Here is a 26,015-nt window from a genome sequence, read left to right as displayed (position 1 = left end):
GGTCAGCCATAAAATGCAGCACCTTATAGGAGCTGAAATCTCTAAGTGCATGATTCAAATCTCTGCAAGTTAGTAAAATATGAAACTAAATAAAGCCTCTGCAGAAGTACCGTCTGCTGCATAGCATACCATTCTCATTAATTTAGCATCTCCTGCTGAAATAAGTTTCCTCGTCTTATTTGATTGAGTAAAGGATGCATTTAATAAAGCTATATGAAGTGATGAATATATGGATGGACGGAGAGAAAGATGAAGACAATGGATATCTTAAATTAATTCATATTTCATTTTATTTATACACAGAAGAGAGAAAAGAAATGAACGTTTCACAATCAAACCTGTGAGCCGCTGCAGCAGTCGTTGCGGCGTGGCGGACCTGATCTGCGGCACCTTGCAGGAGTTGAGCGTCCGGCTGAAGCGGATGTCGACATCATCAGTGAAGAGCGCGCGGTCGGAGCGGCACGCCGGCAGGCTGGCGGACGCGGCGCCGCAAGACCCGCAAGCCCGTAACAACTCTGTGAGCGCCGCGCTCTCCATGCATTGTGCTAGCTCACTCGTCCAAGCTGCCTTCTCTTCCAGTGTTGCTGCCACTAGGACCGAATGAAGCCTAACTTTCATTTCGATACTTGGGTCCTGTGCTGTGACTATATATATATCAAAATAGTTTATTTCGTCTTGATTAAATAGTATCAAACCTTCAACGCTCTCATTACCTCTGTTCCTCTGTTATTTTTGTTGTACGTAGGCTTAGGCTTTTAACTCCGTTCAACGTTACAAATGCAGTTTTAACTATGATACATAATACATTTTTCAAAGAATGATTAATTCTAATATTAAAAACAATGCTTACCCAGATGAGCACATATTTGCTCTCCTTTGACTTCTACGAGAATTTTGAAATCTCTTCCTTGATAACTCTCACCACCAGGGGAAGAACATACCGAAGTAGAATCTAAAAAAAATACCTTTTATCCATTTTTAAGATGAATATTTTCATTGAAAGTTTGTATGTGTGAAAATATGTACCTGTGTTACTCAATCAAGCAAAATCTATTGAAAGAATTTTGATGAACTTTGGCACACAAGCAACTAAGTACAGCATATAAATAACTTTTCTCACAAAAAACCATCACCAAACATAGCAGAAAACCATGTCAAAACAAACTACTTTGTAATACCATACCATCGTCATCATGATTGGAAGGATCCTCTACTAGCAAGGCATCATGTAATGGAAGTCTTCCAGCCGGTGGGAGATGAAGCCTCCCCCCAGTAGCTCGTGTGGTGAGTAGCAGGTGGTTACTGAACAGAAATGCTTGACGAGCGTGCAGCTGAGCTCTTCTGCCTTTGCCCACCACTTGCGAAAGAGTTCCTGGGATAACATAATGGTAGAACATGCATTCATATGTTTTATTGAACATTAATTTATTTCGTTGCTGTTAAACTGCTGAGTAAATTAGCAGTATTATAATATTGATTAATGGAAATAAAATAGTTTTTTGGTTCGTTCATCAATGTCGCAGGAAGACACTGGACTCGAAGCTAATTTCAATCGGTCTTTGTGAAGTCTTTAAAATGTTATATTTACGAATGAAACCGAGCTTTACGACCACGAATACAATATGAGAATATGTGAGATTATGAGAGATTCATTAATCTATGTAATATGTTGAAAACCAAACATTAAACAATCGTTTGTTCGTGGCCACGCAAAAGGCGTATTGCAGAACTCAATATGACTCGAGTCCGTCTCATTAAGTATAACTTGATTTTTAAAGGAGATTAGATGTACTTATTTCTAGAGAAAAAACTAATAGCAAAAGATTCAAAGCTCTACAATATAAAATGAAATATTATTTAGTGTAAAACCTGTCATAGTTTGCAGAAAGAGGATACCTTGTCGGATGAATACTTGGTTGACGTCCAGTAAGATGTCGCAACCTTCTATGATCATACGTTCCACTGCCAAATTCTTTCTCAAGTTTTCTGTCTCGCTAACCTAAAAATGAATATATAGTTAAAAACTCTTATAATTTTCACTTTCCAGTTCAAGAATAGTTATTTGGTGTAAAATTTCATCTTTCATATCATATCTCGAGTTTTCAATGCACAATTTTTATTAGTAAAATTTTAATATTATTACCCAATTATTATTTGTGGTATTTTTACCGGTATTAAATTGTTAGTCCAAAAAGTTAGATCTTAATAATAAAATAAAATTTTATATCATTATGCTGTAGGTCGTTATTTCGTCATGTAAGTATCCTCATACCTCATCATGCATCTGCCTGGACAGTTCCTCCAGCTGAGCCCGGGCGTGTTGGAGACTGCGGCGCTCCACATGGTCGTGAGGAGTGTGGGCCAGCAACTCGTGCAGTGTGATGATGTACCTAGGTATCTGATAAGGAGGAAAGATACAATGTACCATGTAGGTACTTAATAATATCTATCGAGCGTGTTAATATAATCGCTAACACTTACTCAAAAATGTTGCCCAAAGGCATCTGACACGACTTTTACAACTACCCCTTGACATTTAAGAGTAAATAGTAACAATAATACCCTATTTTAAGATATTTAGGATACATCCTACCAGTGCACCAAATTTAAATCAGTGAATATTGTCCACACTGTGAGTCCACTTCACACAAGGTTGACTTACAAAAATTCTATATTAAAATAATTATCAAATATTAATAAATTGTCAGAGTTGCCGATCGTGTTCACGCAAATAACATACCTGGTGCATAGGATACGTCAAGAAGGTCTCCAGCGACCGCCCCTGACAGGCCGGCTTGGTTTCCAGCCGCGCCAGTAATTGCGCAAAGGGCTGGCTCTGCTTGCATTCAGTAAGAACTTGTAGGGAATAGTGGTGGTTTCTGACATACTCCTGGTATATCGTCAGCATCGGGAGAAGCATGTCGAATAGATCTCCTGTGGGCAGGATAATTAATCTAAAAATTGCCAATCAGTTTTTAACTTTAATTTTTCACAATTCATAAAAGGCGGGAAAGCTACGAACGAATGTTAGGTATGTAAATGTGAAAAAAATTGGAACACTTTTTTTTTTAATGAATAGAGTAGAGCCCAGTTATTTTTCAAAACTAAAATGCTGAACGAATTTTTGAATGTATACTTTTTAAATTATTAGAGGCCAGCTGTCTTAAAAAATTAAAATACTTAACGCTTTGTCGGATATATTCTTTTTTAATTATGGCAGCAGCAGGCAGTTGTTTTACTAGATTTGTATTTTTATTTGAAACTAGCGACCCTAAATTATACACCTAAATATTCCTCAGGGATCACACTATCTATTGGTGACAACCGCATGAAAATCAGTGCAGTTCTTTTTGACAGACGCGACAGAGAACTTTGTTTTATAATATGTAATGATGTAACGATAAGGATGTAGATGTAGATATACAAGCCTAAAAACATGTTAGAAATAGTTGCTTCATTCGGCTAATCATTTGCTCACCTAGTACCAATGTGGGCCAAGACTCCATCCTGGAAGTAAGTCCTTTGAAAAAGATCTGGTGAAGAAAAAGCACCGTCTCGCTGTTGAGGAAGATAGAGTTGACGTCTTCGTGCGTGCACGGCGGCTTCTTCGAGCTGGCGGCCATTTTGAACGGCCGGAGGAAACAGGTCACCTGATACACAAGGCAACTGGATTGAGGTAACTTTTAGTGTATAGTTGGGAGTTAACGGGAAAGAAAAATATACAAACCATAAATACATTTTCACATTTATAATATTAATATAGAGTAAACAATAAGGCCAATATCTTACCAATATTTCCATTTGCTCCAGATATTCTTCTTCTGCTTCCACCATTTTGAAGACGAGGCTGAAAAATATTTGGTTGAATACAAACTCAGAATAATGAACTGAGATAAATTGTATTTTTCTGCTTTTAGTTATAAATCAGACATTTTGATTATGAATGGCCAGAAGACGTCTATGGTGCAATAGGTATTATAATACTGTTTGTTACATCAAGGGCCCAAGGCGGACTTATCGATAAAGCTTAAAATGTCTGCGATTATGATCTTTGTATCGTAGTTACTTTACAATATATGGTGTACCAAAATATTTATTTTTGAAAACATTATAATATAGAAAAATATTATTACTCACCTGTTTCTCTTGCGCATGCTCTCAGCATGGGGACTCTTGATGTACTGCTCCACGATCTGCTTCCAGCGACGCCGACACAACCAGCCGCGGAAGAAACTCTGCACACACAGTAAGTGATAACACAAGAAAGTAAGGGTGTTTGTACAAGTTCACGTTCGGGGTCAATTCACATTGGCGGGGTTGCTGCGAATTTTCTAACGTTTCATGTGGCCTTAGGTATGAATGTAATGTTTTCTGAGGATCATCATCAGCAACAGCAATTTAAACGTCCCCAGTACCGGAGCACAGGCCTTCTGGATGGATAAAGTTTCTCATTTCTGAGAATATGCATGTCCTAATGGTGTAAATTATGCTATCGCGAGTAATATTTCAAACTAAGGCAAAATTTTAATTTAAATATACATAATAATATGTTTAAAAATATATATTATTAACACGTTTTTTATGAATAACAAGTTTATCACTGAAACGTTGCGAAAATTTTACTGTGACTTATGCCAATTTGAATTGGGTCTGTGTGAAAACAAGGTACTGCCTATGCCATAGAATCTGTGGCCTATGCCTACTAAAGCCTAGAGAGCTATTCGATATTTATAAAGAGTTTTAAAACTTCAACTATGTTCAATAAGGGTCGTTCGGTGATTGGGACCGCAAAAATTGATTTACTGGCGTTTGGGGACGCGGTCCCAATCGCCTAATAACCCCTTATTACAAGAATAATGTACCGGATTATGCACAGGTACTTTTATGTTTTTTTTTAACATACATATCGGATGTTACCATAAATCACTTTATAAATATCTTTTAGATTACAACAGCTAGAGGCTACTATTCATGCATATCAAATATTTCTCTAAAGAACTAATTCATAATGTATTTAAAGTCGGTCAGCTATAGTACAGAACTAAGTCTTTAACAAATTAACAATACCAAAATAATAATACAAGCTTTTATTTAAAACGAAAATTCTTGACGGCTAAATCAAACGCGCCTGTTGCGCGCCATTTGAAGGTATTGTGTTTTTTATAGAAAAGCTGAGATTACGGTTAACTTAAAACCCCCAAAATATATCTTTCTTTGCGATCCGATTTGCGTTACTCACATGTAACTTATGAATCCGAGAATTAGCTAAATAAACTTATATAAAAAATCTAAATAGAAGCTTGTAAAATATTTGAACAACTTTTACTAAGTACTTAGTAATAAAGAAATCATTTATTTCCACTTAGGAAAATAAGTACTTTATCGCTAAATAATACATTAAACCCGATAATAGGGGGTTTAAACCCTAGTACAATTTAAACAACATTATATTGATGATCTATCAACTACCAAATACTACAAAACTAGTCCTCTGACTGCATTTATTTCAAAAACAGATAAATTTGCTACTGAAATGCGTAAGGCAGCAAATCAAAATATATCGAAAAATTTTGCTTCTATGTTACGCCAAAGAATGCTCATATCATAACTGTATTTTAACCGATACTACGTTTACACTTTCTAACAACAATTTTCCATTTTATACCATGAAAATTTTCAAATGAAATGTCCTCGTTAAGAAAATTCAAAACAATATGAAGAACTCAAAAAATTCCTTTGATAATTTTCATAGCAGCAATGGATAAGCCACTACAGCTTACTGTACCTAAACGTATCGCGCTCCATTGTAGATAATCTTACTTTATGATGACTCGTCTGAAAACTTTTTGCCAGACACGGCAGATGCCACTTCTAGGATGTGACTCTGTCTGTATGATTCTATCTCAAAATGCATATTAATCCTGGTACTATACCTACTAATAATGTAAAATAATTATTGTGAGAAGAGAAGAGAACATTCACACGCATTATACCTAGTGAAGTCTGCTCCAATAAATGCGAAAATAAAGCGTAAAAATTCGCTAACCCAAGCTATTTCTTCCAAAATTTGTTTAGCACTGAAAATCAGTAATTACTTGATTCTTTGAGACGACATACAAAGTCCAAACAGTGAAACGAAACAATTGTTTCTTAGCATTAATGCTACGAACTAAGAGCTAATTGACCACCAAATTCGTAATAATATTTTTTTATGAATCACAATGCAGAAAATTTTGATAACTTCACAGTAATTAATATTAATCCTAATGGTTAGCTGTGAGAGAATGCTATTCGTATTAAGTTTGCCATTAATTTTTGTTTGTTTTTACTTGGAACAATAAAGTTTAAAAAGTAAATTATTGACCTAACTAACCTCAAATATGTATGGTATCGAATGAAAGTTAATCTGCAGTGATATTTACCTGTACTTTCTTAATCTTCCTCAGCTCGGCGGGATCGATCTCCGGGGAGTCAGTGGGGGAGAGGCTGGTGGTGGAAGCGGCACGTGTTGCTGGTTCCGCATGCTCTTTCTTGTATGTGCACAACTAAAGAAAAGTACACCATTTCAGTTACACAATCAGCATTTGATTCTATTTAACGGTCTCAAAATATAGCTGTTGCCTACAGTTTTGATCGCGGTAGCTTATGTTTAACAAGGGGTATAATTATATCTATTCTAAATTTAAAAATCCGTTTAGGCGTGAAAACGTGACGGAAAGATAGACTTTCGCATTTATTACGCCCTTCGACTTAAGATTACGCCCTCCAATGTATGATGAGCAAAACAAGATAAAAGTGTGTTACGGCTTGGAAGAGAAAACAAAGGACGTATTGATTTTCAGAGCGTAAAATTCTATCCAAGAGTTTATTTTAACGGAGGCTAAGCTCAATGAGAAGTACAGTTAAAATTGAACTATGTTGGTGTGTCGTTCACTCTATAATAAACTGCTTGCTTTCCATAGATAAGCAATAATTGCATTCCCAAGAAGTTTTAACGTAAGACTAACGATGTAAGACTACTTATAAAATCAGCGGAATCTTTAAAATTGGAATTGTTTATTGAATTGTTATTTTACGACAGCCTCGTGCCTCGCAACGTCACAGAACCGAATTTAACACAAAAATGAAGGATATTCATACAACATTTCGTCTGTAGAAGTAGAAGAAAAGTGAGTTCTCACCTCTGTCCTTAGCTTTTTGACCTCGCTGCTGAGCTCGTCACATTGTTGCGCGTATTGCCACCGCGACGTCCTCTCACTTTCTACAACTTGAAGGAGATGCAGTTGTTTTTGTTCCAACTCTTCCTTTTGGAGCAGCAGCTTGTTGAAACTGTAAATGTGATAGTGTAGTTAGACATTAACACATACATGTAATAAAATATAAGTCTCATCTCTGCATGTTCCCGGTTTCATGTTCCGGTTCTAAAGCCGCGAAGCCCAGGGCCAGCGTAAAAAACCATAACATTTTTTAAGAATCGGCTGTAATTTTACAACCGACCGACTACTTGACGTCAAACAGTATTGGGAATGCAATCATTTCTATCAGCTGCCTAAGGTGAATGTCCCTTAGTCGTCTCGTACGAAATCCACAGAAGGACATTAAGTGGTCCTATTCTAGGGCGGAACCTCAAGCCGCAAATTAAAACGTTCTAGGGCCCAAAAAATTTATGTTTAAATTTTGAAGATTCACTTGTCCGACGTCTGCTGTACTACCTATTCGCTGTCAAGATCGTATCTACGAGACGTTATTTTTCTCCTTAATCGACTGTTTTTTTGTGTTCTTAATAAATCTACTGTAAGTCGCCTAAAAGCTCCTGTCATTAGTTTTACTACTATTTGCCACCTATTGAAACCGGATAGCCCTATTTTAGTGCGGGAATCGCACACCTCAATTAATAACGAAATTTAATGACCCATTTTCAATTTACACCATTTCCTCGTCACATTAATCATGATCGCGGGGTAGATTTGCCGGGTAATCATTTAAATAGCATGACGTCCACATTACACGGTTGTTAATGTATTTATTTTGTTGAAGTTAATTCACGTGTGAAAAATTTGTTTGTCGTTTTCCAAATTGACCAAAGTTAGGGGTAGATTACAAATAATTGTGGTAGAGCTAATTAGATTAGATTTAAATTATATCTAACGAAAAGTTAGATAACTACCATTTGCGCTCGACTTCGTCTTTATAGTGAACGCTTTTTTTAAAAATAACCCGCTCTAGAATGGTCCTATTCTAGAGCGGGCTATTTTTAAAAAAAGCGCTCCCGTGGATGTCGTTCGAGGCGTCTAAGGGACACATGCCATAATAACCGATATACAACAATAGCATCCATAGCATCGCCAAAGAGGTTTGACCTCTGCCAGACAGCCTGTTTTAAAAGCATAGCCAAATCATCAAAATGTAATGGTTATTTATACGCGGGCTTCGGAGCGCCACAGGTCTGAATGTAATTAGGAACACGCGAGGATGAGAAAGAGAGTTTTTTAATAATAATAAGCATCTTAGCCCCGTCATTTTTGTGTCCTTCCCATTATTGTCCCTTAGGCAACTTTTGAGAAGCATTACCTATTTCGCTTAATAGAGATAAATTATTTCGACTTTCGCAACTCTATATAGAAGTAGTTTGCCGGTAGTCACCGTTAAAAACGCGAATCACATGTAATTCGCGTATTTAATATTACCGCATGCTGTACAGCAAGTGAATAAGTATTAGAGCATGCTGTAATACCATTTAACACGCAGTAACTCTGCAGTGTTCCGTGAAAATCTATTGAAACGATTCCGACGGAGCCAATAAACAATATTTGTATTCCGTAATCGTCGAGTGGAAAATTGTTCCGATATCGCGAGGCCAGTGGGCTGTGAAACGAGAGTCGCGGGGCAACCGGAGATGGGATGGGGCTCCGATACACTGCCGATGTGTTGCGTGGATAATTGATTAAATAGCCTAGTTGTTTATAATACTAGTTAGTATTATAAATAAAAAATACCCTATGTGTGTTATTCCAAATTATATTCTACCCGTGTATCAAATTTCATAACAATCGGTCCAGTACATTTTTCGTGAAAGAGTAACTAACATATACACATACATCCTCACACACTATCACATTTATAATAATTAGTGGAATTGCAGATATAGTTAGGTATTTTTGTTGTTGTTATGTATGTAGGGCAATGTCGCCCTATTTTTCGTATTTTGTAGGTATATCACTACCCAGGTGTTTAAAAGTCTACCAAAAGTGTGTTTCTTCATCTGAACGAATAAGTAAATTAAATTTTCGTTTTGAGTTTAAATAGGTATTAGTTCAATTTTAGAAAATAAATGTTTGAAATTTTCCGCAAGAACCTTACCTATCCTTACATATTATTATTTCGATCATATTCTGTATTAGCTATACTCATTAGATATTAATTTGTAGACTTTAATTTACATTGCTGCGTTATACACACATTTGTTTACAAAACAAGACTTTTAAGAAAAAACTAAAGTTAACAGTAACCTTGAGGCAGGTGATACGAGGCATGCAGTATCTCACAGTTACGGCGCAGGCTCCGGATGCAAGGTGTCAAGGTCAGCGCGGCCGGCCCTGACACGACGGGAGATCACACAAACACTCCCCGTATTTCCCCGTCTATTATTCAGCTATTTACCACGTTTAGGTATTATAAAAAGGTCAATTTTAACACCTAGCTTTGGATCTAAATCACTTTAAAAATCAGATTTTTGGCACATTGCAAATTTCATGTTTAATTTCATAAATCAGAATTTAAATAACGATTTTTTAATGTGCTAATATATTGATTTTTTAAAATATGTTTCAATAAAAGACATGTAAAGATTATGTATCAATTTTAAGTATGTAGGTACCTAAACAAAGGCTATATTAGGTGTTGTGCTCACTGGAAACGACCTTTTGGCCACATCGCTGTGAGCAATTTCTTCAAGACAACCTTTTGGAGAATCACAAGGAATGAATAAGAGTAAGATCTAAGAAACAAATTAAGATTTACGTCGTCCAATTGCATATAAATAAATCACCAAAGCTTACATAATGCTAACGCTACAAATGCGAAAGTAATTCTGTCAACTGAGTAACAGAGTTTAATATATAATGCGGTCTTGCGCAGAAGTTCTTTATTATATATGCAGGAGGCTCGCCCGGCAATAATACAAAATGAACTAACCAGGCGTCCTAACTGCGCAGCTAAACTGCATGACGCGATGCGACTCTATATAGAGTAGCATCGCGTCATGCAGTTTAGCTTTCACATATGTGAAAGTTTACAGCGACAACACAACAGGCGACAGCAGATACCTTGCAGAAGCTCTGCTATGACGTGCGGATAACCCAACGACTTCACTGAATAAGTGTGAATAATTTTTACCAAGTTGAAATTCTATAATTCTAGAACGTAAAAATTTACGTCGCGTTAGATATCTGATTATCTCATCCGCATACACGATCTGTCATTCAGTGAGGACGATTGGTCACCTGGGCGTCATAGCTGAGGTTGAAGTTCGATAAGGAACCACCCCTGGCTTACTTACTTAGAGCTACGTAAATAAAATATAATAGCGACAACACTCAACAACATTGACAGGATATTATCTCATCACGCCGCATCGCGTTGCTTGTTTATCGCATTTGAAACTCAGCTAGGACGCGGAGTAAGGGAGAACTCCGCTGTTCGATATTAACACGAGAAATGGGTCACCACACCACAATTACTGATCTCCCGAGGGAAATAACTAAATATAACTAAAAGCGAATAAAATTTAACTAAAAGCGTCTCCTAATTTCTTTTGTATTTGTCTTGTTTATGTTCATGTAATTAGTTTTTAGTGTTGTCTACTTTATAGTAAATTATATGGATACACGACAATAAAAATATCATATGCCATTTACTGATTATAACTTTAAATTGTTAATGACATACAACGTGATTAATTTAGAAAAATCAATAACCAAAATATAAATAGTGCTGCAGAAGATTTTTCTACGAAAAGCTACGATCTTTGCTACGAACATCTAAATGAACAAATTGCGTAGCAGCAATCGCCTACGAAATTTGCTACGAGAATATTTCACTACGTGAAGCGAAGATAATGATATAAAATATACCTATTTCAAAACTTACAACATACATAATATTTTTGTCGCGAATTGTTTTGATTCAAAAACAGATCTCTAATACATACATATTCATTATCCACTCTAAACAATATCTTATATATATGCTTCTAGAAACTAGAGCAACAATTGAGATTAAGATTGGCATGTTGGTAATTATTCAGGAAATCTAAATTTGCATATAGTACATACAAATTTCACTAAAGCAATTTCTCTTACATGCTTAAAATTTCTACATCCTGTTCGAAGTTTAACCAGATTCTCTTTGACTACGTAGCTTAAGGCAAAGCAAGCAGAAACTACAACGTAATAATATTAACATTGAAACATATTGTTTGCACAGAAGATACACTTTAATGACAATAATCAATTAACGCATTATAAAATCATATTTTTTTATAGTCTAGGACGGCAAACGAACAAATATCTGGTTATTGAAAAACAAAAACATGATTTCAATTTTAAGTAAATAATTTTATGAAAATCCATTGTTACATAAATTATAACCCGATCAAAATAAATGTGAACTTCGCTACATACAAACGTCATTCACAAGAACCAGTCACAATTCCATCGTGTTACTATATTTTAATGACAGCAACAACTACCTTTTCTTTTTTTAAAAGAATTATTTTATAATGCAGAGTGACAGAAAATATGATTAAGTAGGTAAATATTTTTCAAAATACGAATGTGAATAAGTATTTGTTATACGTTGTTGTAATTGTGTATTAAAATTTTATTTTAGTCTACTTTTTTATATTAAAATCGAAGGCAGGTATATAAAGCAATTGTATCACTCGAAAGAAAGTACGATTCAAAACTCGTGTTTGTTAGAATCTAGACTTTCAATGTACAGACCTACTGTTTTATTGCCTCTTTAATTTGTGATGTGGCGCAGGTCACGGTCGCTTATTGCATGCTGCGCTCGCGTGAGATTCGATGCATTTTATGCTAAGCGGCATTTTTCAGAAGGTGCTTATGATGATAATCAAGAAAAATTTCATATTCACGTATACTTATCTAAAAATCGATAGATTGTGGTATATTCAAGTTATAAGTATTCATGACAGAATTGAATGTATTATACCCTACTTAAATCTAAATACTTAAATTATTATTTCTTACTTATAAAAAAATCCATTGATTATAGTTATAGACCGAACGGAATTTATTATACAGAAGTCTTAATACTAAACATAAGGATTAAATGTAAACATGTAAAGCAATAACATACTTCTTAAATTTCCCAGTCAATCTTAGTCCCCCTAATCCCAGTTATCTCAATTCAATACCTAACAGATACAATAAAATCAAATTCTAACTATAAAACTCAATTACATATTTTCGCTAAGGGGTCCCACAGAATCAGCTGAAAGCCCCGGGGCAAAAATACCCGGTAGCATATCGGGTCAGGGCCACGGGGTGGCCTATCTCGCGGTCGCCATGGCTCCCAGGGCCAGACCTGTTGAAGGCTGTATTGATGCACGTGTACGTACTTGATAATAATATAATAAACGCAAGAGCTTGTGATGTTTGTGATGGATCTGTGTTTATTACTCTTTCCCGCAACTCCTTTCCCTGTTGAAGGCCTCCTGAAGGTGGTTGATTAGTATAGTGTTGATTTTTTATGAAATATCGTTCACCGGTAGAATGTCAACTTGAATAGCACATATGATAGTTCTTGTCCCAATATTTTCACGAGAGCGAAGACTAGCCTTCGGTCTTAATAAACATGTAGTTCACAGTATCCAACTCAGATTGCACTAATAATTTTGACATTTTGGCACAATTACCCAAAATTATAATATAGTCTATATTATAATTTTGGATAATTGTGCTAGTATATATTTTTATTCCACTTTCTTACCACTAATTGTGACGTAAAATCATCAAATCTCTTGCGTAATAAAATCTCAAGATCTTGCGTAATGATTTAATCAATTATGATTTTTTATGTACAAAAAACGGCGGCCCGTCCCGGCTTCGCTCGGGTAAAACCATAATAAAAAAGTATGTTACTATGCCTATGTTACACTGTGCCATATTTCATCAAAATCTGACCAGCATTTTATGAGATTATTAATTACAAACAAAAATACAAATATTTTCTCTTAGTATGGAAGTATGGATAAATATGAGTGATATGCTGATGCGATGCGAATAGATTTTTGTTATTATACGTTTAACATATTTCATTGAATTAGATACGCGTAGCGTAATACCTAAAATAACACAGAGTTATTCTTATCCCCAAAAATACTCACATTCCCCCCTACTATAGAATCTTCCTAGATTGAAATAAAAAGTTTCAAAGAAATAAATAAAAAGAAGAAAAAAAAAAGTTTCATGAAACGATAGGTAATAAATAAATAAAAGTTATATAAAATAAAAATAATTTATTTCAGAACTTTTAGTTCTATAATATCCTCTTGTGATGTAAATTAAATTAAAATTTAACGTTAAAATAAAATTAAACAGAGATCCTCAGAACGTTCACCATGTTTACATGAATGTAACTCAGTAAATAATAACATAAAATAATGATCATCTGTGTATCAAACTGCAAGTCTTACAAGAGTTTTATAATGGTGCATGCGTATCACCACAACAACATCTAACTAGACATCCCAATAAGAGTCACTGATGCGTTGCCATTATAAATCCTTCATCTATTATAACCTCAGTGTCACAACAATGGATACAATTTACTAATAATACACCAGAATATCGATTGGCGGCACAACGCTGTCTACCTGGGTGACGTCGCCCATTTTCTCAATCCATGATAGCCCTATCATTATAGCTGGGGTGACTGTGCGATTAGAAATTTAGGGAAATCGCTCGTCTGTCCATCTGTATGTACAGTTGGCTGCAAAAGTCCAGTAATACTTTTAAAAGTGATTTCCTCGGAATAAGGTTCAAAAGTATCATTTGTTGTAAATATGATTGTTGAAAAATATAATTTCTTTCTCTCTGGACTTTGCAGGCGACAGTACAGTCGGGGCAGATAAACTTAACCCTCCACCATACTAACTTACTACTACTATCCCCGACTGTACCTATAATGGCGCGAGCTCGTATTTCATAATGTAAGGCTCCGTATAATGTGTTTAATTTTAAACACATACCTATATCTTTTTTTTATCATAAAATATGTATATTAAAGATTATCATTAAACTTATAACAACTTACACCAAACTACATGTAAATTCCATTTTTTTTTCGTGATAGTTGCAGACAAAATCGACTTTCAATCGAGAGTGGAATCGATATTTTCGAGTGTATTATGCAGTGAAAAGCTGTTTTACAAGATTTGATACCAAAGAGAGTATTTTGGAAACTTGAAAGGGCACAATGCATGTGAATAATGTTTATAACCTAACCGTCTTGACGATAACTTTAATTTATGTTAACTAATTCAACCACCCAGAATATTATATATTTACTTTACAATGAATTAATTATTTCATGATACGTTACCAACATGATTTTTTAAGAAAACATACTTAGTAATACTAGTGTATTAAATTATATTTTTATTCAACCTGAAGATTTTATTTACATGACCTCTGAAGCTACTATTTTGGACAGTCCTCTAAATTTGTTTTGCAAAGTCGCGAAGGAGCACCAGATTGAAAATATTTCGGTGGATATGGTGTCGTCCCACCCACATTAGTTTGTCAGCGATGACACAAATGTCCGCATCGCGTGCTCGTATGGCTGCTCGTATGTCACGAAACGATGGCTACAATTGATTTAAAATTCAGGCTCATACAATTTTCACGGTTTTATCTCTCACGGAACGAGCATAAAAATGTAGACTATGTGATGGCAATGGAACACGTTAGGGTTATGATGGATATTATCAATGTTAATAGTAAAATAGTGATATAACAAAAATCATGAAATAACTAACTCATATCTTGTTGAAATTGATGAATATGAGCAATTACTAGTATTTTACCTGGATTTTAGATATTATGTTATAACTATAGTGTCCGACCAAAAATTCGGCTTCGATTTCGGCCTCAAAAAAAAATTTTTCGGTCATTGTTTCGGTTTCAGCCGAAACTTTTACGTTTTATTGACTTGGTTTTTTATAAACCGATTGGAATATGTTTTTCTTATAAACTGATTGAAATCTGGTTTAAAAATATAATATTACCACTTGAAAGGTTTTGTTTTGGGATTCGGTCACGATTCCAGCTTCTTTCAGTTGAACACTGGTTATAATATATTTATTAATAAATTCGACCTCAAAAACTGCATTTAGGGCCAATTCAATCCGTACGATTAGTTTCTTAATTTAGTTTATTATTTAATGAGAGAATCTTCGTCAGAGTTGGAGAGATGGGGATCATACATTATTTAATCAGTAAATAGTAATGCTGGTACTCACCTAGCCTCCCGAATGGCATCCACCCAGTGCACACAGTCCACTTCTGAAGCGGCGCGCATCTCGTACTGCCGTTGACTCTCCCGCCGGTAAGAGATCGTAAAGCAGAACTGCAGGGGGAAGGTCAAATTGACAAGTTTGTAACATTTTGTTTGCTTTTTCGGCCTTCCTATTACCTTTAATAAACAACTAATAAAACATAGGTATGATTAAGAAATACATTCAATTTCTTAATCATACCTATGTTCAGTAAATGTAATCACGTTTTGTAAAGAATTATGGCTGGCTGCGTAGACACAGTCACATTTCGCAGTTACACAGTCGATCAGTCGTAATTTTTTATCTCATCTCAACGCTTGCTGAAAAGATTTACATTTAGACTTCGTTTTCCTTAATTCGTCAAAAAATTTGCGAGGAATTTCGGGCTCAGCGTATCCTAGCTGGGCTCAGACGCTCAATGGCTGAAAACACCCGAGAAATCTTACCGAGGCATTCCTCTCCATAGGCGACTTACTAAGCCGCTCGCAGTATGACCCCTCCAGCAGCAAAACCCCCGTCGGCCGCGTGCTGTTCTCAGACTCGTAGTAGAAGAGCAGGTTCTGGACAACACGATCAAATATAAAGATCGAACAAATTGAAATGTATATTTATCCATACTTAGTTATTTAAAGAGTAATTCTAGTAATTTGTTAAATTTTTTTAAGGATAAAGGGAAAATTATTTCACAACAAGTACTTTGTAAGTAGGCAAATATTACTTGACAAATTTTAGAAAATAGAAAACAAGATAAAACACAATAGAAAAGGGTTGATATACCCACCTGATAAAGTATGCACCACCGCATTTGCCATTTGCCGCTGTCTGAAGTTTTTTTATGCAAGTATCCAGCCTGCAACAATCAGAGAGGACGCCTACTAAAACATGTCTAGTTTTTAGCTATTACGGATCATTGATGAAATATACTCTGATCAATCAACATACTGATGATATTTTTTCTAAAAAGAAAAACATTCGTCTTGCTAAAGAAGTACCTTTTTTGTTATAAGAATTTGGTCACGCAACCAAAATAAATGTTGCTCAATGGACCTAATAAACCTAGACACGGATATTAAATAATAATAAAAAAAAACAAACAAACAAATTACAAATATTGAATGTTTTAAAGTAATTTTGTAATGTACCTATTTTTTTGTTATTAACATTTTATACAGCAACAGTTTTTTGTTGATCTATGAACAGCAACAATGTTATCACACAGGACAGATAAGATTTCCGATCTGTGACCACGTAGGTGAGAATGCCTTTGCAATCACGGCTTCAATCACTCGAATCTCGTAGAATTCCACTCGAACCATATCGACAGAAGCTTCTCGAAAACCAAATCGTATTAAAACTCAATTCGCCGCATGTCCCACGTAGAATTGATCTAATTCGGATGGAATATAGGTACCTACCTAAGTCATAATATGGAATATACATTATATGGAACTCCAAATACATTTCACCGTGTCAAATCAATATTTAGATAGGCACATCACTCACAAAGGATTGTGTGTGTATTTATGTACCTATTAAAACCGACATAAAAATCGGAACATTCAACTCCTGAAAAATTATATCCATGCAGTGAACCGTTGAGGTTTTTTACATTTCGGATTTTTACATATCAGATAACTATCAAGGGAGATCGTGGCCAAATCTCAGTAGATATCCAAACTAAAAATAATAACGAAGGAGGTGTAGGATATAGGAATGTAAGATGAGATGCATAAATTCCCACGCGAATCAAACCCCAGACAGTACGAAACTAGGTACCTAAGTAATTTATAACCACGTTATATAGAAAACGGAAAACTGTTGTGTTGTGATATACGGTATAAATGTATTATAGCGTAAAATAATATTATTATAACTATCTTTAGCCTGAAAGGTTCACAAGTCATCGTTCACCATTAAAATGTCGACCCGCGTCACTTGAAGTATCACGAATTTATTTATAAGCGTCCCGCAGAAGCGACGTTTGAAATATTTATATGCGCGTGGCGAATTTGGTCGCGTACCTATATTTTTTTAAGTAGACCCTGAATAATATGACAAGTGAAGGAAAAATGTTATATATGTTTATGGACGCATGCAATACGGGAGAATACTTGTGATCTTTATAAAAAAATCATGGAATGGTCTATACATACTTAATAAAATTTATAAATTACTAAAATTAATGCTTAATTTACGTCATTACAATGGGTTGGCTTTAGAATCAATGTAAAAGAGGAACTTAAAAAAATAAAGAGGAAATCGCGTACATTAACTGTATATTTTAGATAATATACCTACAGGCAGAAATCGTAACTATTTTACGACAAGTCTTTTAAACATTTTCTCCCAGAGTACCGTAATGTAGGTATGCGTCCGATGACGGTATTCCTCGTTTTCCTCAAGTTGCCTAATAGCATGAGTTAGTAATAACACACTCTAAAAGAACTATTATAGCAAACCTAATTGAATAAACTCGTAAATGTTGCGTCTGTTTGTATGGTGGTCCAGATCATTCAGGTCATTGAGTGAAGGATTTAAGGTGTGAAATGAGTTGAATGTCACAAAACTAAAAGTGCAAGGGTAGCATTCGTACGGTTCATCGACACCAGCTTACCCTTTTCAGAAATTTCCCGCGGCCTTCGTGCTGGTGCCCTTTGTAACTACTTGCCTGCAACATTTTAGGTTATCTAAAAATGTGGTTTTATTGACTTTCGGTTATCCGTTATCCCACTATCCCAGTAATATTGCAAATTCGAAAGTTTGGAAGTGAGTGTAAATGTATGTGAGGATATTTGTTAATTAGCTTTTAATGTGTTGGATACCCATAAATAATAGGACCATATAAAATGATGATGGGCTATCATCACGTGATGTGGGCCTGGGGTTTACCGCACAAAAACTGTTATGACCGATAATGCCCGGGCATATCTGTGTGGTCACAAACTAACCTGAGAGTGGTCATACTGCGCTCTTTCAGACAATGCCATAAGCTGGCCCTCGTTCACTCTGATGGAGCGCTGAATCTTGGGACTCAGCATCTTAACGTTTCTGCAACAAAAATATTCATGTATATTTTGTTTTTGTCTAACACGACACCAGGCAGGTCATATAGAAGAAGGAGACCAATTGCACGGGAAGCACGGACATGCAGTGCACTTAGCTACGTATGTAAACATGAACAATGAGACAGCACATGCTATAGGTAAGTGAACAGTGTGCGTCGCCTCCCCGCCCGTTCCAGCTTCACTTTGACCTTGGCATTATCCCACCTACCCTAATTAACTGCACCCGCTTTTATGCACCATGTGATTTTACAGCATTGAGCTACTCTCTCATCTGAGCGTTTTCTCGGAGATTTCCTTTCAGTTTCTCAGACCGTGTTCACAGACCCTTTAAGCTAGGTAAGCACATTAGAGCAAGTCAAGCGTGTACCCATGACGTCCATTCATGCGTAACTTAGTCCATGGGTTGTAGTTGAAATGGACACTTCGTATATATGGGTAGGTACTTACATTTTCTTGCAAATTATGGATCAAAAAATACTTATATAAATAAAGTGTATGAACTTTCCTTCCTGTGTTACCTTACCTTCTTACAATTTGAGTAATATTTGTAATTCACAAACAGCCAGACGATTTAAAAATGCAAGATTTCAAATGGAAATCACGTGAAAATGAAGAGAAAGCATTTTTTCTTCATATATTACTTCCCGCATTGGTTTTCAATGATTACCTACTCGAAATCCCGCGGGTATTGACGATGCCGATGTCACTCTATAAGTTTCTTTTAATTACTTACAACTATTATAATTAAAATTTATATATTACAATTTTATGTAAGTAGGTAGTAGATACTTATAATTACCAAACTAAAATTGCGTAGGTATATTTTTCAGATTTTTCAGCAACGTGTATAATACTTGTTTCATATTTTTATGAGATGTACCTACATTTATGATTTCAGTTAGTACCCCGTTAACCCCGTGCATCTATAAATTTAATGTAAAAACAAGTAGAGATAGGTACTAAAACCATGTCTGGTAGCATAAGTAAGTATATATTTTGATTAGGTAAACCATAAACATCTACAGTGCATACATAGGAAGTAAGCAGACAAACTAAACATTTGTGAATAAATTAAAACTTACCGCTTACTTCATATTTTCAATCCGGTATGTGATACTCCACTTATGTAGTACATGGTTATTTCAGGAATCCTTACAGTTTAATAACAGTCTTGTAAAAATAGCTACATTTTACACTTACAGAAATTGGCTTTTAAAAAGATAGGTAAACAGACAACACCTTTACATAACAGCATAGAAACGAGACAACGTTTAATATTCAACTTCAAACATTATTTTACTAGTCATAATATCATAAGCACTGTACTAATTTGAGCGCCTGTTGAATTTGTAAATGCAAAAAGCCGCGACGGAGTTAATTTTGTTCACGCTATTCTTCACAGGCGTTATGAATTAAAATAAAGAAATTTAAGTGGTGGTATTTAATTTTGAAATAAAATTACCGCGTTAGTCAGTCATGATTTGCTTAGTTTATATGGATGTTGGTTTGTCTGACTGTTTGTTAGATGTTACGATGTTGAGGGCGACCGTGCAACTGCCGGGACAGCACCTGTAGCTGAATCGACCGTTGCGCGCGTGCGTGCCCTTGGTGACGTACAAAATTAACCACAGACCTACGACAATGTTGCTTCATCCGAGATTTTTCGCAGTCATGACTTGATTTATTTAATTTTCAGTGGGCATATTTGATTTTAAAAAAATAGGTGCTGTTTGTTTATACTCTTATTTATCAACAGCTTTAACGTATTATAAATAAAATTTAAATTACGTATTAAAAATAATAACATAAGGTACTTAGTTATGTTATCGACATTGCTAATTATATAATGTAACAAAATGTACTTAGGTATATAAATACATTACTTATATCTACCGACAACAGACTAACAAAAAATTACAGTAAAAATTACAGTAGTAGCATAGTTAGTAGGTATACCTATAATATTTGATTCTTTAACAAAGTGAGGTAATAAACATCTATTCAAATAAAAATCATTTTATTTATCGTAGTTAGTGCCAATTCTTGCTGTTTGTTAACTCTGTGTTGTTCAGTGAGACTGTGAGACGCACTTTCATCGGCTTTACTATACACGGCACGGTACATCTTTGTACGATGCCGCCTCATAACTTTGCAGTAAGTAGATGTGGGTAGATGGATACCTATACCTACATTTTTTTTTTATTTTATTTCACATATAACGAACAAATATATATATATATATATATAGTACATAATATAAGAACACTGACAAAAACCACAGAGGTTTGTCCACAGTGAGCATTACATGTTTTTGCATATAATTTACCAAGCATAAATAAATATTTTACTTTTCACAAGAAGTCTGCTGAACATTGGTTTATTAGTGAGGTAATGATTTAGAATAATAATGTAGGTGTAGGTGTGTAGAAATCTCGTTTTTAGGGTTTCATACGTAAAATAAAAAAACGAATCACAGCCAATTTTCTCCAAATCTTGGACGTGGACTTAATCAGGTGAAATTTGGTAAGATATATTTTTCAAGAAAGAGTGGGGAATTTTCGGGGGGTAAATTTAGGAAATTAAAAATTTTTGCAAACCTTATTAAATAAAAGGGCACGTTTTGAGAATCTATAATAAAGTTTCGTCATTCGTTGTTATTAATGAATAAAGACTAGTGACTGCTTTGTTTATAATTTTGTACGAAGTACCTACTAATTATGTGATCTTGACAGACTCGTCAGACCAACGTTTGCTATGGTAACATATTAAAAAATTTTGTTAAAAAGATTTTTTCCGGCGGCATAGCGATATCGACACCCTTTACGCGAGTTCAACCCGACTCGACCGATTTTTTTTATTAAGAAGCGTGACTCTTTCTTGCTGCAGGTACCTATTAAAGATGCCCCGGTCGATCCTGCTGGCCAGGCTGTGCTGACCTGCCTGACTGAGATTTATTTTACTTCTTGCAACACTATATGTCTATCAAAGTCAAATGATTTCTGTAATGTCATGTCACGTCAAAATTTAAAAGAAATATTTCCCTGCTCCCGAGATAAACAATAAAATAAATCATTAAAACTGCTTGAGAACCAATAATTCTGATTTACATTTTTCAAATATGTTATAAACTATAATATTCATAACATTGTTGTAGTCTTTTAGACCCCCACTAATTAACGCACAGCGTGGCGATTTTGTGTGTAATGTTTATGCATTGAATCTCTCTATTATGGCATCCGGATCAAAAAATGATATGGTTAACAGATTATTAAATGTGAGACTTGACGATGGAGCTGGGGGAGATGAAATGCCGCCGCAAAATATGCTGCCATCGAATCAGCACGCTCGACAGAACAACAATTCCCAGGAAGAGGACAACGGCCAGGCACCGGAACCTGTGGCTTCGTCGTCGGCGATAGAGAATCTTCAGCCAACCAATAACACAGGTGGACGATTGCACAACTGGCAAGCAACGAAGACGACCGTCAAAGAGCGACTATCCTTTCTATTCAACAATGAAATATTGTGTGATGTTCATTTTATAGTTGGTAAAGAAGCCAATCAACAAGTAATACCAGCGCATAAGTTTGTATTGTCTGTGGGTAGCGCAGTCTTCGATGCCATGTTCAATGGAGTGCTTGCAACTAAGTCTGATGAAGTGGAATTGCCTGATGTGGAGCCGGCAGCTTTCCTGCACCTGCTGAAATTCCTGTATTCCGATGAAGTGAGGATTGGACCAGAGAGTGTTATGACCACATTGTATACAGCTAAAAAATATGCTGTTGCAGCTTTAGAAGAACACTGTGTAGACTTCTTGAAGAGTAATTTGGGCACAGATAATGCATTCTTGCTACTGACTCAGGCACGATTGTTCGATGAACCTCAGTTGGCAGCACTCTGCTTGGAGATGATTGATAAGAATACAGCAGATGCTTTGAATGCTGAAGGGTTCACTGACATAGACCAAGACACATTGAATGCTGTGCTTGAAAGGTGAGTGAAAATAGCATGTGATGGATCTTAATGGAAATGGAAGTGTAAGAAATGTCTACTTCCAAAACAAAACAGATATAAATTACATTTGTTACAACTTCTGTTATTTAGTTATGTGAATGAATATATTTATGAATGAATATTGTTTTTTTGTTACTAACAAATGAAATTTTCTTTTCAGGGATACATTGAGGATTAGAGAGGCTAAAATTTTCTCAGCAGTGTTACGCTGGTCAGAAGCTGAATGTATAAGAAGGCAGCTGCTTGTCTCTCCCGCAACTCAACGGATGGTTCTGGGCAGAGCTTTCAATGCAATCCGATTTCCCCTGATGTCCGTAGAAGAGTTTGCGATGGGCCCAGCCCAGAGTGGCTTACTTGATGATAGAGAAATAGTGCAATTGTTCCTATATTTTACAGTCAATCCGAAACCTAATGTAGGGTTTTTAGACACTCCTCGTTGCTGCATGACTGGTAAAGAGCTAACTGTGAATAGGTTCCCACAGACCGAGTCCCGATGGGGTTACAGTGGTACTACGGACAGAATCAGATTTACAGTCGACCAAAGAATTTTTGTTGTTGGTTTTGGACTGTATGGATCATACTTTGGGCCTACTGAGTATGAAGTACATTTACAGGTTGGTTAAATTAAAGTTGAAATAAGTGTACATCAAGAAATTTGTATTCATATGTTCACTATATTTAAAAATACACATATAAATTTAATCGAAAGTTATATTGATTTACTTTGTGTATTTCTGTGTAATTAATTTTTCTATATCACCACTTTCAGATAATCCACCTAGCCACAAAGAAAGTGTGTGGTTCCAACACAACAACATTTTGTTGCGACGGCACAGACGACACCTTCCGGGCCATGTTCAAGGAACCTGTTGAAATATTACCAAATACTTCCTACATCGCTAGTGCTAAATTAAAGGTATTTTGATTCCTATTTGATTAAAAGTAACATGAGAATAGATATTATAGTTAAAAATGTGAGTCACTCATTTAAATTATTTTTATCGTACATTTTATATAGTCAAAATACTAAAATACCTAGATTTTTGTTATTAGGTATACCAGATAATGTGAACTATGATATATTTAATGACAATCGTGATAAAACAAATTTATTGTCTTTAAAAAATCCATGTCAAACTTTACATGCTTGTGTTTAAATATATGTATTAGATTGCATGGATTTAATAAGTACTTCATTGTACGGAGTACCTACTAATTCCATGTTACCCAGAAATTCTTACAAGGAAGCCCCGGGCGCAGATGAATTTACTACAATTAAAAAAATTTCAGGGCACCGATTCCTACTACGGCACTAAAGGCCTGCGCCGCGTGACAGTTGACTGCAACAACGGTGAGAAGGTAGTGTTCCAATTCTCGTACGCGGCCGGCAACAACAACGGCACCTCCGTGGAGGACGGCCAGATCCCCGCCATCATATTCTATATTTAAAAAAATAAATCTTGCACAGACTATTGAGGTATTTTGAATCTCTAGATATTGCCAGGCACATTCTAATGATGGTTTAAAACCGGCGAGGTACACTCAGCGTAGAAAATAAATGAGCGCGCTGTGTGCTCTTGGCTGGCAACACTCGTAGCTTATCAATCAATCTTGATCGTTTGGTATTGCAATGGCAAAAAAAAGTAGTTCGTTGAAAATTCAATTTCTATTCTTTATTAGGCATTCTGTAAATGTGGGCTAACGTAAGTGAATCACCGTTAGGGGCGCTGGTGTAGTGAAAGGTTCGTTTTCATAGAAAATTGGCATGGCCTGCGCACGTGATTTTAAAATATCAGCCAGTAAAATGAAATCGCGCGACTAGTACCGCCAACCAGTGATAGAAAAAACTATAAACCCATTTTTTTTGTATCACAGTAGTATGTAATCAAAAATATCGCGCCGGTGTGAGATTACACAGATCCAACTTTTAATTTTGTTACACTTCTTCATAACATGGAGTAGTTGAAGAATATAAAAATCTGACTGAATATTTTTACAAGTATAGTGTATTTTTATAAGTAAACAGTATCCATTACACCGCATAATTGAACGTTTATTATTACGAATCAACTACTTGTGTTGAATATTGTTGTTTGTCGAGTAAAAAAAAACGCTTGTTGAATATACTCCGATTTAATTTTCAATCTCTAATTCTGATTTACATAAAAAACTGACTACAATAAATTGACATAATGACGATTCAATAAATTAAAATTGTTTGAACAATATGCAAATGGAGTCAATTAGTAAGCGTTTCAGGGGCCACATCTAACAGGGGATAATTTTCTATTACATTATTTATGTAATAAATAGTAAAAAAAATAGTATTGTTGAGAATATTTTTATAAAAGTTAACAACCTTTAGTGTTTAAGCCACCTTATTTATTAAAATTTCCACATACATTTCCGATTAGTGCCAAATTCAGAAAATTTAAAAACTACTTATTTTGTTTATTATTCTTAATGTTTCGAATTACCTAAATCAAGTTTATTTGTCAGTTAGTTTTTCGATTGGTATTTCTAGTCAAATTTATTATTCAATATGTTATTATTATTATTAATACATACCTGATTTTGTACCGTTCCATATTCGATACTCACTCTGGTTTACAAAGCTATTTTTCATGAAGCTAGTCAAAGGCGGGAATTCGAATATAATGCTTACTACGGAGTTAGGTACTTATCACACTTTCGGATTTCGATCAGCAGCTACACTCATTCTATTAACAACTATTACGTTTAATAAAATTGATTTTTCAAAAAAGTACGCCAATCGATCTTTGTGCCACGTGACCACAGACCATAAGCCTAAATGTTCTGTGCCCGTTACATATTAAAACAAATCATTCAATTTGGTCTAATATCCGCTAAGGACTAGCTAATCGTGACGTAGTATAAGTACTTATAATTAAGACTCAATTAAAACAACGCATCTAAGGGATAACACAGATTTCGAACGGAAATGTAAAATACCTCGCTACAAACGGTCGTCTCAAACTATTGCGTGATTTTTATAGGAATGGGAAATATGGGAATTAGCAGGAATTGAGTCGTGCCCGGTCTAGCCCACCAAGGGTTTACGCCTGAGCGCATACAGAGCGTAAACGGTTTTTTGCACTTGTGTAAACGTTTATGTCGGGCGTAAATCATACTAAAGATCTCTGGCCGTGTACGATATCCTAGATTAAGATGTGTATTTTAAAATAAAATGTTTTGTATAGAACAAGCGATGTTGATTTAGATGTCGTGATTAAATATTAAATAAATTAATTGTGTTTTATTATAGCAGCCATAATTTCAAATAAAAGTATAATTATAAAGGGTACATTTTACGAAGATCTTACTGCCATTTTGTA

General features: G+C 35.3%; 2 protein-coding genes across 14 annotated transcripts in view; one reads left to right on the top strand and one right to left on the bottom strand.

The window, feature by feature from the left end:
• LOC128675958 (ras-specific guanine nucleotide-releasing factor 2-like) overlaps positions 1–20,186 on the bottom strand; it is a 31,954-nt gene extending 11,768 nt beyond the window's left edge. For 6 of the 13 annotated variants that reach the window (XM_053755800.1, XM_053755799.1, XM_053755801.1 and 3 more), the window contains exons 1-17: positions 19,735–20,186; positions 18,529–18,628; positions 18,195–18,248; positions 16,362–16,430; positions 16,027–16,140; positions 15,545–15,651; positions 7,182–7,329; positions 6,424–6,545; positions 4,138–4,245; positions 3,790–3,847; positions 3,479–3,650; positions 2,741–2,934; positions 2,273–2,398; positions 1,870–1,999; positions 1,184–1,372; positions 851–952; positions 339–590 (exon numbers count right to left, since the gene is read on the bottom strand). In XM_053755800.1, coding sequence (XP_053611775.1) covers positions 339–590; positions 851–952; positions 1,184–1,372; positions 1,870–1,999; positions 2,273–2,398; positions 2,741–2,934; positions 3,479–3,650; positions 3,790–3,847; positions 4,138–4,245; positions 6,424–6,545; positions 7,182–7,329; positions 15,545–15,651; positions 16,027–16,140; positions 16,362–16,430; positions 18,195–18,248; positions 18,529–18,628; positions 19,735–19,739 — 2,050 coding nt within the window. In that variant the 5' untranslated portion in view covers positions 19,740–20,186. Of the gene's footprint in view, positions 1–338; positions 591–850; positions 953–1,183; positions 1,373–1,869; positions 2,000–2,272; positions 2,399–2,740; positions 2,935–3,478; positions 3,651–3,789; positions 3,848–4,137; positions 4,246–6,422; positions 6,546–7,181; positions 7,330–15,544; positions 15,652–16,026; positions 16,141–16,361; positions 16,431–18,194; positions 18,249–18,528; positions 18,629–19,727 lie in introns of all 13 variants that reach the window. The other 7 variants (XM_053755804.1, XM_053755802.1, XM_053755807.1 and 4 more) reach the window with 7 other exon arrangements.
• Positions 20,187–21,647: 1,461 nt separating this feature from the next.
• LOC128676199 (BTB/POZ domain-containing protein 2-like) lies at positions 21,648–25,926 on the top strand. The gene is made up of 4 exons (XM_053756204.1): positions 21,648–22,638; positions 22,820–23,273; positions 23,429–23,575; positions 23,950–25,926. The coding sequence occupies exons 1-4, from the start codon at positions 21,875–21,877 to the stop codon at positions 24,106–24,108; spliced, it is 1,524 nt and encodes a 507-aa protein (XP_053612179.1). The 5' UTR covers positions 21,648–21,874; the 3' UTR covers positions 24,109–25,926.
• Positions 25,927–26,015: the final 89 nt, after the last annotated feature.

Source organism: Plodia interpunctella, chromosome 15, assembly GCF_027563975.2.
Source record: "Plodia interpunctella isolate USDA-ARS_2022_Savannah chromosome 15, ilPloInte3.2, whole genome shotgun sequence".
NCBI classification, from domain to species: domain Eukaryota; kingdom Metazoa; phylum Arthropoda; class Insecta; order Lepidoptera; family Pyralidae; genus Plodia; species Plodia interpunctella.
This window is presented reverse-complemented; position numbering and strand designations above follow the sequence as displayed.